The sequence below is a fragment of the Perca fluviatilis genome, chromosome 4, assembly GCF_010015445.1.
Source record: "Perca fluviatilis chromosome 4, GENO_Pfluv_1.0, whole genome shotgun sequence".
Classification (NCBI taxonomy): Eukaryota; Metazoa; Chordata; class Actinopteri; order Perciformes; family Percidae; genus Perca; species Perca fluviatilis.
In genome coordinates, this window is record NC_053115.1 from 19,524,038 (window position 1) to 19,544,123 (window position 20,086).

Genomic DNA, 20,086 nt, shown 5'->3' on the forward strand with positions numbered 1-20,086 from the left:
TAGTAATGGATGTATAGATATATCTCTTGATAGAGGATGTGCAAGAGATGCAGTAAGTGTTTTAACATTTTTTAACCAGACCAATACTGAACCAGATACAAGTAAGGGATAATAGCGAGTGACTCATTATTGCAACCCTTGTGTTGTCCTTCTGGGTCAAATATTTACACGTTTTTTTGACACTTTTGTCACTTATTTTGCCGCTTGTCATTACATTTTTTCTCAGTCGCTTTGGTACATTTCTCAGATCAGAATTGAAATTCTCAAAACTACCTGTTCAATCTTCACATCATTGTGTCACTTGTGCACATCAAAAAAGCAGCTTCTAATTTCTTTGAACAAGTTGCAAATGCTTTGGTACATCCATGCAAATGATTATGTACAATTCTCTGCTGTTTCCTACATTATCAAAGCAACTTCAGAAAAACTGTAAAACATTTTTGTCTCTTCGACATTTTTTTTAAACGTTTTTGTAGCATTTTTCGATGTTTTCGGCGCTTTCCCCCCCATTCCCACCAGTATACACTAACAGCAACTTATTCCTACTATTTCTACACTACTTTTTGGAATTTATGGTCAATAAACCTCATGTAGCCTATATGAAATTATATCTGACTTTTTAGTTAAAAAAGCAGAAAGTATTATTTATTAGTATTAAATATTTAACATCAGAGGATGCTGATGGATAATCACAGACTGTCAAATTTAAGTCAGAATAATGATATAAAATTAAATAAAACATCCAAAGTTCAATAAAAGTAGTAAACTGATCCTTAAGTTGACTTGTGAAGAGCATTTCCTGGAACCATCCGTGTTACTTTTGGGCAATTTGGTTGAAAGAAACCTAAATGTTCCGATATAGAAACTTTGAAAACGGGTCAAATTTGACCCAAAGACAACATGAGGGTTAAAAATGATCCTCAAGAGTCTAGGATCAGAACTGCGTCCATAGCATACAATGCCGTAATTGACCAATTGGAATCGAGTATTCAACGAAGTTGTGTAATAAGTATAGTGTAGGTGAATATACAAAATATGTCATATAAAATTGCAAAGTTGTTTTGTAAAGCAGCTAAACAGATCTGGATGATAAAAAAGCAGCCACATGGCTCTGGTGTGACCTGTTTCCTGATAAACTCTGATATTTACCTTCTGTCACAGCCTCAATATTTGGCCTGAATAATACATGGAGGCAATCAATAAGAAGAAAGTCACGTTTTCATAATTCTGTCCTGTTTGCCATAACAAGTACGGAAAGGAAATACTTATAGATACAGATAACTGTAATTTCTTTAAAAATGGCTTAATTTAGATTTGTCAAGGCGTCTGCTAACCTAAACACCTCATATTTGCTCTTTGTATCATCAAAATATAGTAGCTGTCCTGGATATGGTGGGCTGTCATCACTTCAGCTGTCTGTAGGGTTTTGCTCACATTTCTAACATTCTTCGATCACAGTGCTCAGCTTCCCAATTAGCCAGTGCTTTGCTGTGAATATAGAGGCCTGTCTGCCTCTCGTAGCCCCGCATTGACGCCTGCAGTCTTTCATCCGACAGACATCTCTCCACCTCCACACCTCTTTTGTTCCCAAAGCAGCCTCATGAAAACTTAATGTACATCCAGGGATGGAATGTCACCCTAACTTTCTATTTCCTTCCTTCTTTGCCATCATCCTTCCTGACTGTCCTCAACACTACCCCATTCTCTATCAGCTTTACCTTACTGTCTTTCATTGTGACCTCCTTCCTCCACATAAAGTGTATCTCCTCTGCTTCATTCCCTTTGCAGAATGTTTGATGTCGGAGGCCAACGCTCCGAGAGAAAGAAGTGGATCCACTGTTTCGAAGGAGTCACAGCCATTATTTTTTGTGTTGCACTGAGTGCTTATGACCTGGTGCTGGCTGAGGATGAGGAGATGGTAAGGAAAATTCCACCCTCTGGTGTGTGTCATTATCTGCATGGATAATATAATTTTACTAGCTTGATAAATCTGCTACTTTAGATTGTAAGGCATTACGAGGATATTAAAATCACCCATCTCTCCTTTTATTATAGCTTAATAATAATGAGCTCCAGGTGGTAACATTGGGTCAATGGACTTTAATGATCCATTCACAGTTAAACCAATGGAGTAATTATGTAGTTCAAGTGACTTGAACCATCTGACCCCAATTTCTTGAACTGCTTATGAATTTAAAGCAAGAACCCAGAAGAGACTTGGCCAAAAGATGCTCAAAAGCAGGGATCTTCAACATGGGGTCCGGGATCCCTAGGGAGTCCTCAGAGTCAATTCAGGGGGGCCTCCAAATTATTGTTAAAAAGTCCTCAAATGAATCCAACGTAATTTTAGCAAATATAAATCCCCACTGATGATAGGCTTACCTATAGGTAGGGTAGTCACTAGCAACCCACATATACATTTAAAATCATGGCAATTATTACAATTATTAAGCTATATTATAGCTTAGTATTCTATGCAAAACAATTATGTATAAAGGCTTTAGGCCGCCCTACACGTAATTGTAGGCCCAGTTTATTATGCAACTTCATTTTATACAATATATGTAGTAGTAGTAGGTCCCTGCTCAGTCTGTCTTTCAGCTAAGGAGTCCTTGGCTTAAACATGTTTGAAAACCCCTGCTCTAAAGAACCTCCTCTGTACTGGTTATTTCAAATATTGAACAACATTGTCCCCTGGTGGCAGCTCCGATGTGTTGTTGTGCTTCAGTCGAGGCTTTAAGTTATGACCAACTTTGCTTCTCTTTAGAATCGAATGCATGAGAGCATGAAGCTGTTTGACTCCATCTGCAACAACAAGTGGTTCACTGAGACCTCCATCATCCTCTTCCTGAACAAGAAGGATCTCTTTGAGGAGAAGATTACTCGCAGCCCTCTTACCATCTGCTACCCAGAATACACAGGTACTGCTTTAATAGTTGCACAGCTTCAGTGCAACCACAGACAGGTTGCTGTTGCTGCAGTCGGCACAGTGCCAGCTTACGAACAAATCGCAACATAAGAAAATGTAATCTGTCATATTAACAACAAATCACTTCCTCATCTTTCCAAACTCGCTTTCCAGGAGCCAACAAGTTTGATGAAGCTGCCAGTTACATTCAGACTAAGTTTGAGGACCTGAACAAGAAAAAGGACACAAAGGAGATCTACACTCACTTCACCTGTGCCACTGACACCAAGAACGTGCAGTTTGTCTTTGACGCCGTCACTGACGTCATTATTAAGAACAACCTGAAAGACTGTGGTCTTTTCTAAAGGTTAGGATAGAGGGATGATGAAATATGAAATGTTATCGAACCTAGAGCTGAGACGATTTGTCAATTGATCACTTAGTCGATCAACAGAAAATTAATTGGCAACAATTTGATAATTGATTAATTGTTTATGTAAGTAATTTTTTACAAAAATGCTAAAACCCCTTTGGCTCTAGCTTCTCGAATGTGAATATTTGTAATGGTAAACTGAATATCTTTGTGTTTGAAGTGTGGTTGGATAGGAAACAATCAATCAAGACTAAATAAATAATCGATTCATAAAGAAAATAATTGCCAGATTAATCAATAAAAAATGATTAGCTGCAGCCCTAATTTATTCACAGATGACTTGCATCCTAAAAGTGAGAAAAGTCTAACTCCTAGCAGCTCTCAAACTGTGATGATTAGTTAATTTTACTAACATGCATCAACTGTTATTCAGCTTGTTTATTGAACTTGTAAAACTGGCACAAATAAGACACTTTGTGGAGTGACTTACTGTAGAGCACTTGTTAAGATCAGGAACAAACGAGCTGACTAGGGTCGTGCTGGTTACACTTTTTAGCGTGACCTTCCATGTCACATTAGCTGTCTGGTGTTTGCTCTCAGGTCAGATCTTCAGGTCAGATTTAGTCTCAAGATCCACTTTACGATGGGGCCCTTACCTTTCTGTATGAATTAATAATAATGATGTGTAGACACAAATATGGCCACAATTTGGGTATTTCAAGCCATAATGTGCATGTGTTACACCACCTATTGACCATTCTCACAGATCCTTAGATAGCGCTAAAAGAGGTTAAAGTAAAGCATGTCATGTTTTGTACATATTGAATATTTTTGTGTTGGCAAATATAATGTAGACCTATCCAAGACTGTGTGATTTACTGTAGTAGCTGAGGACCAGATTAAACGGCATCAATTAGAAAACATAAATCCAAGTCCTTGTGCGTTAAAACAGTGAAATATCAGCTCTTCTCTCATTTTGAAGTTTTGTCTGAAGTTGCTTTTTTTTGTCTTTCTGTTCATGCAGAGCGATGCCCAACGCACACAGACTGCATGAGAGACTGCAAGAGCCATGTGATTATTACTGCTTTTCATAATGAAAACCATAACAGACTTGATTCCTAGAGGGGAACCTTAAAGAACGTCAACAATCACTGATTTGCAACCATTACATTCTCTGTCAATTGTGTTAATATTTTTATTTGAAATATATGTCTTACTACTCTTGATCAGGGGTTCTCATACTATTCATACTGAGTGCCTGCAAATATATATTTGATCAAGGACCCCCTTTTCGGTTTTCAAATTAGATTAGTAACCTAAACTAAATTATCCGACTGGTTTAAAGCTTTAGTGCGTAACTTTTTGATATTAATGAACGTCCGTTACATTCAAGCCATTGCCAAATGAGTTGCTACAAAGACTATCGGCTCCACACAATTCTCTCTGTATTTCTCAGTAAGGCTATGTTCAGAAGATTGTATGAAGGTAAATATGGTGCAAAACGTGAAAGCTTGTAGAATACGATGTGAGAACTTGCAGAACAAAAAATCTGAACGTGTATGTTAAAATTTGCACTTGTAAAACTAAAATTTGCACTTGTACAAAAATATTCACACACGTGGTCTGAAAAAATTTGCACTTGTAAAACTAAAATTTGCACTTGTAAAAAATATTCACACATGTGATCTGAATTTGAAGTCACAAAAATTAAAAAAACGAGAGCTTGTAAAAAAAATCTGAACTTGTAAATTGAAATTTTCACTTGTAGAAAATATTCACACACCTGTATTCTGAATGTGAAGTCTGACTGACTGACAATTTTACAAGTGCAAATTTTAACATACACGTTCAGATTTTTTGTTCTGCAAGTTCTCACATCGTATTCTACAAGCTCTCAGATTTTGCACCATATTTACCTTCATAAGGTTGTGGCGTCCCGTGACTTTCCCGTGCAGAAACTCCAGTGAAGATAATTACCTCTTCTGAAGAGTCCATCGTGTTTTTTAATCCTCCATGTCCTTCTTGGCTACTAGCAACTGCGTGGAGGAGGGGTGGGGGTGGTGCGCAATCACGTAAGGCTTGTATTATGTGGACGTGCTGACAGTTTTGTTGTCATTACTTAGAATTCCTCATGGGGGTGACAGAAACTACGCACTATAGCTTTAAGTGGAAAACAATTGTTGGAAGAGGAAAACTTATAACCCATTATCTCATCATGCCACATGGCAAATGAAATTACAGGAAAATTAAAGTATTTTTCATCCTCAATAGGCCTTTTAAGGACCAATTTTAAACAGGATTATTATTTGATGAGTCTCATTTTTTTTGGTATTCAGCTCTCTTTTTGAGTTTTTTAGGTTTTTATTTTACTTTCCTTATTTGCTTTTGAAGTTAAGTAAGAAGATACAGTACAAATAACTTTTTATAAAAATCACATTAACTTACGTTAGCTAATGTTGGCATTTTATGAACCTTTTGACTGCACAGAGCTTATTTTTTAGAAGAAAACAAACAAGCATGGAGAATGAAAATGGATAAAGGGAAAATAGTTTTTTGTACAATGTTTACACAGAATCAATATTCATGGTTGTACTAGTGCATTGTTCTGCATGTCCATAGATTAGCTTGTATCACCCGCAAACTGAATAACATTCCTTAAGTAACTTCTTCTTTAAAGAAACAAAACAGAAGTGGTTATGTGTCACTTTTAAGATATCTGCAAGATTTTTAACTGGTTATGTCTGTTTTTAACATGGATTATTCTGTAATATTTGTTCCATTTCAAGTCTTTACGTATGTTTGTGCCTTGATATCTGTTTACACGTGTTCTTTAGAGACATGTTATCTCCATAGCGTGAATTAGGGCTATTTCTACTCCACTTTGGTTCACATAACCCATGATTTAAAATGCACCACAACACGGAGATAAAGCTGTTCATTAATATTAAGATTAAAGTAATTCACTTGTTAAATGTAAATAAAAGTTTGCTCACATGATCTTTTATTCTACAGAGTGATGTGTCAAAAGAAAATGCACAAAAAGACCTCCATGTTCGGGCCAAACTTTATTTAAAATAAACTTAAACAGAATATAGAAAGAGAACCATAGAGTAGAAACAGAAAACATTTGCTGATGAAGATCATAAGATGGGGTTGAAAGCTCAGGAAAAGCTAATAAAGAGACCTTGAGTTGCTTGAGTTGAGATTATTATGTCTCACGTACTGAAGGTCAGAATTGAAATGGACTTCTGGGGATTGCCCCTGAAAGTGTTCTGTGTCACATTTTGAAAATAAATAAACACATATGAAAAGAAATGGACTTCTGTGCTCAAATATAGCAGTATATTTGTAAAAACACATATAAGACTATGACCCAGAGCACAGTTATGAAATATTATGGAGGGTTGCACTGGCATTGCAGTATGGAGTGTGTACAAATAGCGATATTTGTTTAATTCTTCACAGCTCTCAAAGAAAAACCTCAAAGTAGGTAAATCTATGTTTGTGCCACTTGGCCATTAGCGGAAAGTAACTGTACATTTCAGAAAGAAAATTCCATATAGACTCAGCAAAATTTCATAACAAGAATAGAGCAAGGTTGTAACTCCAGATACTTCACTGTATTAAGTAATGTATTTAAGTATAATCCTGACGTACTTGAGTGTTTCCATTTTGTGCTAATTTATACTTCTACTCCACTAGAGAGAAATATAATTGTTTTGCTGCACTGTATTTATTTTACAGATCTAGGTACTGGTTTTCATAAAAAAAAACAACAATGCAGACATTTAAGACACTGAGATTATTCATCTGACTCAGATGGTTTTTATTTACAAAACTGTTTAAGACCCAAAGAGATAAATTTATAAAACATTTCACAAAAAAAGATTTATAAAATGTCCAAAAAAATGACTACAAATTTTTGTAGCATAACTTTGTTTTTTTTCCTTTCCTACACCAATGGAGGGGCTCGTACTGGACTGAACAGGTCTATATGAAGTAATGAAAACCTGCTCCACCTCAAGCGGTTACCAGTGCAACGCTGCTTACACATTGATGCATTAGTATTAATAATCTAATAATGTCGTATAAAATAAGTCATATGTGCATATTTTTCGTTTTTGTGCCAGTTTTATACTTTAAGTCAATTTTGCTTATACTACATATAATGTACTTTTACTTCGGTAGGATTTTGGATGCAGGACTTTTGTTTGTATTCGAGCATTTTCACAGCTTTGTATTGGCACCTACTTTTACTAAAGTGAAGGGTCAGAGCAGTCCCCCACCACTGTGGCTGAATTACAATATAAAGTGTTATCAGCATCCAAAGAGGTAAGCTGAGGCAGAAGGTGCAGTCGTAAATGGTTTGCTTATGAAATGAGAACTAACTTGAGCCCAGCATCGTGATATTTGTAAACACCAATTAGGAAAATGGTGAATGGACTGTATGCAGACCTTGAAGGGTGTGAAAAGGTTTATGCAAAGACGATCCAAAATGGTATTATGGGAAATCGTGTTAACAAAGATCCACAAGGTGGCGACATGTAGATTCAGTCAATCCGCACATGTACTGTATATGCAGAGGCTTTCAGCCAAGCCAATTTTTACAAAAGTGGCGTTTTATGCTTTGCAATAATGTACACAACCTTGGGAAACTACAATAAAGCGTTGATCTTATAAATAAAGTAATCCTTTATTCAATGCAATAATCAGTGTAGTGATTCGTAATATTTAATAGTATCTGGATAAATGGTTAAAGGGAAGACGTTTTAAAATGTTCATTGAATCTATATTGCTCAATAAAATTGGCCTAATTATCCAACTCCAGATTGTTGAGTCTCAACAGTGTAATACACATGGATATATTATAAGAATATAATACAACACAATAAAGTTACAGTAGGAACCGCTGTAATTACACAGCGAGGTGTCTTGTTTCAGGCGACTTGCTATTGGCTGTTTTTGTGATGCTCTACGCTGATTTGCTGCAGCGAAAAGCTCAGCATCGTCAAAGTCAGCTAACAGACCTTCATGTGGTTCAGATGAGGGAAATCCACAGAGCGACACTTCATCTCTGAGCAGCTGTAAACCTGCGCAGTTGTGGATTGTGCTGAGGTTAACTCTGAACCAAATGCGAAGGTGAGTGTTATTACTAATACATCACGATATGTCTTAAGAGGTGTAATAGCCTAGTTGTGAAAAAACGCTCATCACTCATCTAATGCATTTTTTTTTTTTTTTGCAGAAACAATTACCAGGATTCTGAACTTTACTGCAGACATTTACTCACATGCTATGGTACGGTTTTTTTTCATGTGCTTTTATATATTTGGACAGTTTCTTAGATGCATAGCAGTGGCTTAATTGGGATTAGAAAGCTATAACTTTTTTCTCCTTTTAACGCAGTTCTTTATTGGAGTTTTTGGAAAGCCAGAGTGTTTTCATCCCTCAAGTCACAGTTAATTCAAACCAAACTGTCCTTGCCAAATGCATACAACTGGGTGAATCACTTTTCCTCGTTGTGTGAAGGCAGCCAAGGAGAACAGGGCATTTTAAGAGGTGCAGACTGTCCCACTGAGGATGTCTCTGTATGTCAGATAAGTCTCCCCCAGGGGCCAAATGGTTCAGCACCCACAGCTGTGACAACATCATGGCATTGTGGTGTCCCTACTACTCCAAACCAAACATTGGCAGGACAGGGAGGTTCCACCAACTGTATTTCAGGCCTGTGTGTAGGGATTTCAAAAACAGAGTGTAAATTGTAATTTCCCCACTGGGGATCAATAAACAGTATACATTATTAAATTATTATTATTATAAGAACCTGAAAAACAAAATGTATGACAAAAAAAGTTGAGCTCTTGATTGTACTAGGGACATGTTTTTGAGTCTGCTTTCTACCACAGAAATACTTGAAAAAAACGTTTGATGATTGTAAAGATCATGTTGCATCAACTGGACTGCATTGATTTCAGTTTATCTGAAGGCTGAAAGATGACATGATTCATAATTAATACATGCTCGTTGTGTAATTACAAAATCTTGCTGTCATTTCCTGCTTTATAATACAGTCCAGTCAACATCCTGTGAGTTAGGGGAATCCAGAGAGGATATGTGCCTCGGCACTCCTCCACGATTCAGCTTTACTTTGTTCAACCTTCCCCTCTTGGTGGAAGGGAGAGTCTTTCCCAGTATAAAATGTGCAGCCTGTTCTCAGAGCCACAACTTTTTCATTTTCTGGGATCAGACTGCATGGGATGGTCTCCATAAAGCTGCTCTGAGGTTTGTCAGGAATGCTTCACTTGTTATATGGTCATAGAGCAGAGTGATCTCAGCTGGTAAAACTCTTATTGGCCCAGTTCTGGAAATAACAGAGGGAACTGTGTCTTAGCTAGACCGGCCAGGGCATGATAGGATTTTTTGGAAGCCAGCCTAACTGCTCTGTAGACTCCTGTAAAAGTCAACCAAACCTTTTCGGTTAGAAGTGTTGTTTTTAAATAGACTGTATTTAAATTCTGCCTGCACCACTAATCTTTGTGTCTGTCTTATTGTGTAGCTGTGTTTAGGAGATTCTGCTGAATGCCTCCGGGACCAAATGCAGTGCATGATGAGATCCTTGCAGGACCTGAAGCAGATAAGCAGGCCGAGGCCACTGAGTGAACCATGTACTCGGTCCTTCGCTGTGACACGGCTCTGCAAACAGAGGGCACAGCAAGAGCGACTCAATCGTCTACGTGTTTCTGACGCCAGCACATATGACTCTGCCTGCTGCCTGGCCAGCACCCTGGAAGAAGAGGAAGAGCATCAGGAGCATGAACGGTTGGCACGAGACTCCCCAAGCAGTGAAAAGAGTCTGGACATTGACTCGGGTTACTCTGAGGCTTCTTGGCATGATGAAGGTGTGGTGCTGAGGAGGACCAGGAATGTGCGAGTCTCATCTTCTGCCTGCCTCCGCACAAACAGAGGACCTTCTGGCCGAATCCGCCCCAAATCCACCTCGGACGCTTGCCTGGAGCGCTGGACCTCATTTGAGGCCAGTGACCCAGAGGACTGGACAACATCGCTGCTGAGCCGCAGCAGGAACAGACAGCCTCTGGTTCTGGGGGACAACAGCTTTGCTGACCTAATAAAGAACTGGATGGACCTACCAGAGTGTCCTGAGCCAGCAGAACTAAAACCCAGTGCGGGCCGGCGTCTTGCCAAAGACATTTTGATCAATATGCGGCGCAGATTGGCAGGGATGTCTAAAAGTGTGGAGGTGAGGCCAAGGCCAGCAGACTCCACAAGGGTCTGCAGGGCTGCAGAGGCTCCCAAACGGATGTCCTGTCCTGTGGGACTCCAGACTCTCAAACCTTTCTTTCACCAGTCCCACACAGGCCTACATCAACCAGACACTGACTTCTGCCAGTTCACTGCTCTCATGAAGACAGGCAGCCGACAACCCATCATATGCAATGACATTATTGGATACATTTAAGTAAGGCTGTAATCGCAGACTGAGCCTTTAACACAAAATAAAATAAGATGGTTCTATTTTCATAATTGGATTTTTGTCTACAATGCTGACACATCAGTAATAAAAGTGTTTTGGATTTAATGAAAATGTGTTCTGTTCCTGCCTGAGTTTCAGCAGTGCTAACTGTAAAAAAGTTTCTTCTTAATCCTTCATAAATTAAGTTATGTTAATAGGGGTGAAGGTGTCTGACGTTATCATAAATGCAGTATTTTGTTCCAACTTTTAAGCTCAATCAGTGAGTCTTTTGACAGTTAGTGGTTGGGAGAGAAATTGCATGACAAAGCATGTTTTTTTTAAAGAAAAATATTATACAACTATTAACATCTCAGTTCAATAAAAAAAAACACAGTAAAGGTTCAAAAGCTTTGTAAACCAAGTACATTCAACAGGACCCTTTTAATGGGAGGATGGGTGTGGTGTGGTAATCGTAGTAAAGTGAAAGTAAAGTGTGTGTCCTATAAACAGATGTTAAGGGAACTGAAGTTTATTATTGAAGTACACATATGTAACATGGTTCCTCATAGACACATTTATTGAATTACTATTGTTCAAACATAATTGAATCACAAACAGCATCATTCAAACCCAGGCCGAATTCCACTGTGAATTAATAACCCCTATAAGTAGTTGCAGTGATCATTTCAGAGAGGATTCTTCATGACAAGATTCAAAAAGCCAACTGGGAGAGCAGAGCATTGACAAAATGACACTAAGTTAATGTGAGGGTGTGAAGTGAAACACATCGTGAGGTTTTGGAAAAAGGGCAGGGCGTGCACATAAGCCATCTGAGGACAGACAAGAGCTTTGCAGATGAGTCCAGCTTCTCCACTCTGACCTGTTCTGGGATTCTTCTGGGAGGGAGGGGGGATGCACGTGTGCAGGGATTTAAACAAGACAGCTGTGTCCAGATGGCAAGAACACCCCGAAGCATCAAAGCACTGTACCTACTGTGCCAACTGCCTGTTCTGACTGCACCCCTTCAAAATCTTGCTCAGTCTGACCTGAATTAAACCTTGAAACCAGGCCAGTACTGCCCCAGCAGCGCCAGATCATCTTATCCATATGCCTTGGCAAGCATCTTCACAACCTCTTAGCCTGACCTCTCGGAAGACACATTTTACATTTAAATGAAAACCAAAAGCAGACAGAACTTTTTGGTAACATCTCTGGTATTTCTGTATGGAAAGTACAGTTTGCTTAATTTACACTTTTGTGTAAACTTAGCATAAAAAAAAGAGGAAAGGATATTAATCTTTGTGCATGCTGTGGTATTTTTTGGGACATGGCTAAGGGATAGGGCAATATATTAGACACTGTGGTTGTGGAATTATTCACTTATTCACTACATGATCAGTGTCATTAACAATAAAATAAAAAAAATGTTAAAGGAAATGAAAGGAATAGACAGTCAGTGCTGGGGAAAAAACATTCAGATATGAATCTGCGTAAGCAACAGCTAAAGCAACAAAATGAGGATGTTTTTAACTGATATGATGTCACAGGAGCGTTAAGTTTGCTTTGTCACGTTGAAGCGGTTCCATGTGAAGCCTTTTCACTGGAAACTTTGTGGAATCGGTGGCATCACAACAGTACGTATCTGATAGGTGGGACTGACTCACAGTCCTCATCTTCAGCAAATGAGGAGATCAACTCCAGCATCTTCTTGTGTGGAGGGATATCTTTCTTGGTGACCATCTTCACCACGTCAGAAACACTGCAAAAAATACTGTATATGTAAGCTTTGTCTGGGAGGAGAGTATGCATGGAAAAAGTATCAATCTAACATTATTTTAAATTTATTTATTCTATCATATTAATATATTTTAATTCTAACACACATTTAAATTAATTTAGCTGTTAAAAAGTTTCTTTTCATCATCATCAAGGGCCATACACATTGTTTTGCCTTTTCCTTTTATAAACAAATCCCATAAAAAGACCAAAAACCAACTATGAATTCATGCTAAGTATTTATGTATCCAAAACTTGAAAGCATATTTCTCTATAAGACAGACTGCCATAAGTGGCTTGTAAATTCTACATACACCATCCTGCTGCTGGAAATACTAGACAAGTATTAATCAATGGATTAATTGGGGCCACAGACGTGGTTGGGAAGTCCAAAAGGTATTGAGAATGCGCTGTTGGCTTTGGTCTTTTCATGGGAATTTTTGACAATAAAAAAAATGTAGAGTAATAGCAGCTATACAATTAAATTATGTTGAATGTTATCTGAGTTTTTAGGTTTCAAGTTCCCCCTCACTAGCCCAACACAGGAAGCTTGGAGCAGGGTGACTGCAGAGGAGGTGACTACTGAAGAGAGCATTTGTCATGTGTGTCCACATGGCCAGCACGCTGCCCTTCTCCCCCTGCAGCTTAATCTAACCACAACACCAACAACACCACCTACCCAGAGACATGAACATGAAGGCCTCACAGCAAGATTTGAGCATAGAACAATTACAATCAAATATCTCAATTTACTCAGTAAACCATTGCTTGTAAAATGTCTATGTTAAACCTGATTTATTACAGTTACATGGAATTGAAACATCCCTGAGGGTGCATATTCTGCTGTATTTTAGTTATTGATGAGGAGTTCACAGCATGAGGCACCTGATAAAATTCAAACACCCCGGGGCTTATGATATGCTGCAACGCTGAAAAGGCCCAAAAAAAACGTGACTTCTCAGATGCCAGAAAAAAAAGGTTCACTCTAATTTAACTCTTTAACTCTTGTCCACAAACAGAAGGAAACCCGAGGAGGATCGGCCTCACTCGACAGTGTTCAGTGATGAGTTTAGTGTGTCAACAGGTTCTCTGCTCACAAGCTCGGAGGAAACACCTCATCCTGCCATTAGCCTCTAAACAAAGGGGAGGCTGCTTATTGTGATTGTTTATGTGCCCTGGGTAGCATGCCGTGTGTAACCATGCGTATGCAAAATTGCACTGTATCTTTGTCTTGGCTAGACATACCTCAGATCGAGCCTCTCTTCTTGCCCCGTGTATAACATAGCTGCTCCGTAGTATAGGCCGCAGACGCTCAAGCTATATTGATCCTGTACAAAGAAATGATTCAGTTGAATATACAGTACAATATAACAGACAATGCATACAAAGAGATGAGAGTTGAGTATTGCCTGCATGCATTATGCAGAGGTCAGCCGTCTGCAGAGCTGATGATGACCTGTGGCCTCAAACCCCTTCAGCAGTTCAGGAAGCTACTCTGTGTCTCCACAAACAAACCAAGGGGAACCCGGCCAGTCAAAGGTTAAACAAAACCTGGAGCAAATATGATCACTTGCCAATTTATTTTCCCTTTGCCTCCTCAGAACAAACTCCAACAGAATCAATAATCCTAACGTCTGTTGTGTTGTAAAAAACAGGTAAGGAGTCATGTGCTCAGACATTTCTGTTGCAAGTGACCTATATCGTATTATAAAGACACTGTACTGAGTATGTAAGAGCAATAGGATAGGTTTATACTACATCACATTTACTACTACTACTATAGGACATGCAGACACATATCCTGGCTACAATTGGTAGGTAAAGTGTCTTCTATAAGTGTACATTGTATTCTGGGACACTAGGGTGCAATCACCTAATCAACCAGTTTATGCTCAACTATTTTCTATATGTTGTCAGAAAAACAAACAGTATGATATTTAGGATGGTGGAAGTGACAGTTTGACATTTGTCAGTGTCGTGGAAACTCTTGTCAGCTGTCCAACAATTTGACTTTGACTGGAACAGTCCTGACATGTTTATCCACTCTATCTATTACTAGTTCTTTGGTGTTAATTTTGTACAAAGCAGCATCTTAGGTATTAAAAACACAATATGTAATCCAGTTGTTTCAAACAATCTCAGTTTACCCATCTAATGACATTTCTTACGAATCATTAAATCTAGGTTGTATGAAGATAAGTAGAGGCCTTTAAAAAAAAAAGGCTTGATATTTTTGGAAATACATTTATTTGCTTTCTTGCAGAGAGAGGACTGGTACCACTGTAATATCTAAACTTTGCACGAGAACTTAAAACGGGGAACCAGCTAGCTTGGCTCTGTCCAAAGGTGACAACATCCACCAACTAGCAGCTCTAAAAATCACTAATCAACACATTATCTGAGGTTTCTTTTTTCTTGCAGTGAATACACATTAGCCATAATTAGCGAGATGACCATGTATACGTACACATATGCATTGGGGAAAAGGTTCCAAACATCGTTCAAGCAGTGGAATAAAGTCATTGGTTCAACAACAGCATGACATTCTTCCAGGATGGTAGAATTTTGTCCTGAAGTTGTGAATGGAAGGTGCAAAGTGGCCAATCATTTGAAACAATGGCCATTGTGTGCACTGGAGGAAGGTGAACAAGTTTAAGGATAAAAAACAACAAAAAAACATGCATAAAATATGTACTCAGTAGCACCGGGTGTGAAGAAAGTGTGTGTTTCCTTGCTGAGAGAAATAAGGAGGCCGTACCTTGATATATTTGAACAGATCTCGCAAGGTCATTTCCTGCTGACCGGCACGTCTGCCCTCAACGAGGAAGTCATCCCACAGGGTGTATTTCTTTCCTGCGACCTGCCGATAGACACATCACATACATCAACGCGCGTGCACACACACACACACACACACACACACACACACACACACACACACACACACACACACACACACACACACACACACACACACACACACACACAGAGTTGACAGACTAAGTACTACTTGCTATGAGGGATGTGCAGAAAATGTTGGGTCCATAACAAGAGTCCTGGACACTCACAGACAGAGGGATGGCATGTTTCATCACTGTGTTATAAAGCAGCTGAGAACAATCAGCAGCCCTCTGAAAGCTACGGCGTGGACCCGAACAAGCCGCGATGAGGTCAAGAAGGTGCTTCCTTATGTGTGATGAAGTGACCCTCTTGCTTTTCTCAGGTTTCCGTCTAAAAGACTTACTTGATTTACCAGTTTTACCATTGTCCTGTGCTAGTAAAACAAATACATGCAGCCATGTCAGTGCAGTTTGGAGCAGATGATATTCGTGCAACGTGAGAAAAAGATGAAGAATGTTTCTTATAAAACTGCATCTCTGTGAATATAAAGGTCTTGCTCCAGGCAGTGAAATAACAACATAGGAATTTTTCCAGACACCCTGCCAGATTGCACTTCAAGTAGCTGAAGATTGAGCTTTGAGGGGCCATTTTCAGTCAGAATTTCCAGTTGTTCTTTCAGTCTGCTGTGTTAAGTAGACTGTGGGTTTTTAGACTGGGACCAGTCCTCTTTTGCTGATAGATGTGCAATGTGCTTTTTTCCAATTATCATTAAGTTAAAAAATAGAAACCACCACCAAATAGACCAACATGTGTCACAAGAGCATCCAAACCAAGGACTGAAAGCTGACATAGAACATCTGGTCACATTTGTGATCTTGTTTACGTATTCTTTAATCAGATACAGAACCAAAGTGTGTCCAATCTTTTGCCTGGTACTGTAGTTTCTGATTTAAATCAAAGCTTGTACTAAATAATTCTTAAAAAATAGGGTTTTGTAGAAATACATTATTTTTTTTTTTTTTAAAACCTTGCTATCATATCAGCACTAGTATCAAAACATATTTGAGTTTTCTGTCAATTTGAAGACATTACTTTGGGCTCTGGGGATGGATATTTGGACTAAAAGGTATTTCAAAATTGCAAAATATTTACCGATAAATGAAGCTTAACCAATGTCATTCATTGAGAAAACTTTACAAACACAGTACTCTACAGTAATGCATCACAGCCCTCATATCTCATGAGACGGATGACCCGACAGCAACTCAGTGTTCTCTAAGTTACTATTCCTATAGGATCGACCTATGACCTTTAAACAAATACTGAGCACAAAGTCCTGACAGCCAGACAGATCAATTCAAACCCCTGCAAACGTTTCTTATGTCAATGGACAGATACTGGTTTTCACATGCCACCACATGTTTACCATAAACATTATAATCCACCTGTGTAGGACCTCAGAAGAAAACATCACCTGACCTGAAATGAGTCAGGATTCCTTCCTTGTCAATATGTGTCACGTAGCCAGACAACCCTGATCACACAGGCGCTGTCTGGTGAAAGAAGTTGTGAAGATCAAAACTTGGCTCAAGATGTGAATACTTAAACTCTGGCTAAACCTGGGTCCAATTATCTCTGCTCCAGCAGCCAAGGGGAACTTCTCGACTACCCCTCACAACTCCCACCACTTATGGGGTTTGGGGTTATGGAGACACACTCGAGGCATACTTCTCCTCAAGTCTGACAGGGTGTCTGGGTCCTTTGTCCCATTTTAAGACAAAGCACGTTGTGTTTGCATGATGCATTTCTTACCCTTGGTTATGTTAGCTTCTTTAATGGTTATGGTGAGTGAATTATCAGTATAACTTCAAACTTCCTATTGGCAGAACATAACTTAAGCCTGAAATGCACTTGTAGTACAAAAGACCATTATTTTAAATGACCATGCAATAGCAAAGTTAAATGTCAGACTTATTAGACAAAAAATTGACCTCTTTCATTCAGTGGTTCCATGCCAGCGTGCTTTTGTGTACAGATGCTGATTTTACACAATGCTAAGCAGGCATGCAGGCTATTTTTTACTCTATTCTCCCTTCCTCTCTCTCATATCTGTCGCACAACTCTGGCAGGAACCTGAAGCCAATCTACTACCCCATCAGTCCGTGTGTAGAGTGACGTCAACTATTCAACACTATAGCAGAGAGAAAAAATAAGCAAGAACGCTGGAACCAAACTGGCTGCTGGAAACAATTACAAATGGTTTCCCACAATCAAAATGACAGTATCTTTTTGTCATGAAACCTCTACCATAAAAAAAACTAAAATTGCCCAATGATACAGTTATCTCTGGAAAAAGAGAAGGATTGCGAAGCAAAAAGTTATTGTTTTCCTCTCAGAGCAACATTGAACCAAATTACCAATGTGGAAAATAACTAAATCTGCTTTTTTTGGAGCCCAAATGCAGTTATTTTGCTATATATAGAGACATCTTTATCCACTGTTATATTTTAATAATTAACCAAACATGCTCAAGGTGGACACTGCTGTCACAAAAAAAAAGAATCAAAAGGAAAATCTACTAAACAGATTTAACATAATACAGGCTGTTCTCATACGAACCAGTTCATGAGAATGCGTTGCATAATAACATAAAAGTCCACCCAATTAAAGCTGGGCAAGGCTGTCTTAAAATGTAGCATTACTGTATGAGAGGTCACCTGTGATGCTTCACAGGCCTGGAGTAAAGCCACAGTGGTGGACACATAAGTTTATACTCTGTCTAGTCTGTTGTTGGAGGACAGCCAAATCTCTCATCTACTGTCCACATATTGTAGTCTGTATTATAAATGGAGCTTTGAACTTCCCCCTAAAACATGACACAGCTGGTCTTTCCAAAACAATAAAGGAACACAATGACATACGTCCCCCTTCCATTTAGTGCGGACGTTTATCCTTTTAGTCCGTGTTTGTGTTAGCCTACTATTTTCTTTTCCCACGTCCCCTTGTACCTGTGTAAAGCGTCCCTGGGTTTCATGAAATGCGCTATATAAATCGAAGTTATTATTACGTTGGTTGCTACAACTAACTCTTAATGCTTTGGCTCGTGACACAGTTACAGTGATAACGGTATACTTTGTTTAGCTCACGATACATCCAAAGTAGGCTAGATTACCGTGTGCAACACTTGAAATGCAACGATGCATCTGTGACGTATTCTCTTATTGTAAATTAATGATTTTCTGTCTGCGCAAATAATTCATCACAAATATATGACCGCACCATAACTCTAACTCAGTGGGTAATACAGCACTGTATAAAAAAGACCTTTACAACAGCAGGTGTGGTTAAAAACACTACAGCTTTTGTTCAAAGCAGCCACTGGAATCAACACAAACTGAAAGCCATATAGCCATATAGCCACTTTAAATTCACATTTCATGTTTACATTTTAAAATCAGTTTTAGTTTCTTTCAATATAAATAGTGCTAGAATTACCCACTCACTAAGGCAGTTTAACAACATAGGACCTGATACACAATAGAATAAAAAGACTCTCATGATAACAAGGGCAGCTGAACCCAAAAATAGATGCCTCTGACTGCAGATATACGTGAGGCCATGGGAATGTAGCGCAGAGGAAGTTCAGCCAAGTGAACCTGATAAGGAGGTAGAATGAATCCAAGTCTGATTGTGCCCCCCTTCAGGAAACACAGTCATGCTGGTCACTTTGCACAGGTCACTGCACGTGGAGTGTTATCATAAAGTGAGTTTTTAATCTTGCCCTTTAAGACAATGGAACATTTTTGGAGACAGGAAGCCTCGATAAGTCCTCCTCCCTGCAGTCTGCCACAAGAAACAGCACTGCTGAGGCACGCTCCTGCCTCAGCTTCATTATCTGTACAGAATCCCAACAGTGGAAACATTTTTATAACCCGTTGTGGCTAGAGGCCTGTTTCTTCAAAGGCAACTATTTCCCTTTGGAGGGCTTCAAAGTGAGCTTTAGGGGAGGCAGATGGAAGGTCTGTGTAGTCTTTTCATATATTTTCATCTTAATCTGCTTTAGCTTGCCTTAGATTTCATTTCATACACAATCTGGTTAATTTCACTAAGACATCATGTCCGAGATTAGTCAAGCCACATTTCTAAACATATGGTAGTCAAGCTGACTACTGTATATGCTGTTATTGCAGTACAAGCAGGTATGCACCAAGGTTATTTCAGATAAACTGGGAAAAAAGTATTTTTTTAAAGCGTACAGGTTTGTCTTTTTTGCTGAGTTAAAGGATTACTTCACATAGTATCACAAGATGACAATCCTGTTTTGAAGAAGATTATGCTGGTAAAGTGCAGTTTATATCTACAGGAACATGTTTTCTTGTATGGCCTATTTTTTATTTATTTATTTATTTTTTTTACAAAGGAACAACAGTACAGTTATGTGTTATGTGTGCCCTTTGTCTGATCAGGAGTGTCATCTGCTACCTGGTCACTATTGATTACCACTCCCTTTGGATTTCAATGAAGAAACAGATGGCTGGGACCTCCAACTGCTCCCTTCAGCCCACTGCAAGTATTTCTAACACCCCAGAGAATCGACCGGATACCAGCCATACACTCCTCTCAAGGACATTTAAATACATTAAAACAATACACCAAACAAAATGCATTAAAAATCAGTATTAACGATACGTTGTTATAATTGTAAACTGTATGTTTT

General features: G+C 38.8%; 3 protein-coding genes across 4 annotated transcripts in view; 2 read left to right on the forward strand and 1 right to left on the reverse strand.

The window, feature by feature from the left end:
• gnai2b (guanine nucleotide binding protein (G protein), alpha inhibiting activity polypeptide 2b) overlaps positions 1–4,710 on the forward strand; it is a 55,360-nt gene extending 50,650 nt beyond the window's left edge. The window contains exons 6-9 of the mRNA XM_039797206.1: positions 1,789–1,918; positions 2,768–2,921; positions 3,083–3,275; positions 4,306–4,710. Of these exons, the coding sequence (XP_039653140.1) occupies positions 1,789–1,918; positions 2,768–2,921; positions 3,083–3,273 (475 nt within the window). The 3' untranslated portion in view covers positions 3,274–3,275; positions 4,306–4,710. The remainder of the gene's footprint in view (positions 1–1,788; positions 1,919–2,767; positions 2,922–3,082; positions 3,276–4,305) is intronic.
• Positions 4,711–8,299: 3,589 nt separating this feature from the next.
• inka1b (inka box actin regulator 1b) lies at positions 8,300–10,878 on the forward strand. Of its 2 annotated transcripts, XM_039797715.1 has the most exons (3): positions 8,300–8,420; positions 8,527–8,579; positions 9,838–10,878. In XM_039797715.1, the coding sequence occupies exons 2-3, from the start codon at positions 8,577–8,579 to the stop codon at positions 10,756–10,758; spliced, it is 924 nt and encodes a 307-aa protein (XP_039653649.1). In that variant the 5' UTR covers positions 8,300–8,420; positions 8,527–8,576; the 3' UTR covers positions 10,759–10,878. The 2 variants fall into 2 exon arrangements, with proteins under 2 accessions (XP_039653649.1, XP_039653651.1); XM_039797717.1 differs by lacking the exons at positions 8,300–8,420; positions 8,527–8,579 and adding an exon at positions 9,079–9,563.
• A 425-nt stretch (positions 10,879–11,303) lies between these two features.
• uba7 (ubiquitin-like modifier activating enzyme 7) overlaps positions 11,304–20,086 on the reverse strand; it is a 36,080-nt gene continuing 27,297 nt past the window's right edge. Inside the window, exons 22-24 of the mRNA XM_039797714.1 lie at positions 15,287–15,388; positions 13,774–13,856; positions 11,304–12,511 (exon numbers count right to left, since the gene is read on the reverse strand). Of these exons, the coding sequence (XP_039653648.1) occupies positions 12,379–12,511; positions 13,774–13,856; positions 15,287–15,388 (318 nt within the window). The 3' untranslated portion in view covers positions 11,304–12,378. The remainder of the gene's footprint in view (positions 12,512–13,773; positions 13,857–15,286; positions 15,389–20,086) is intronic.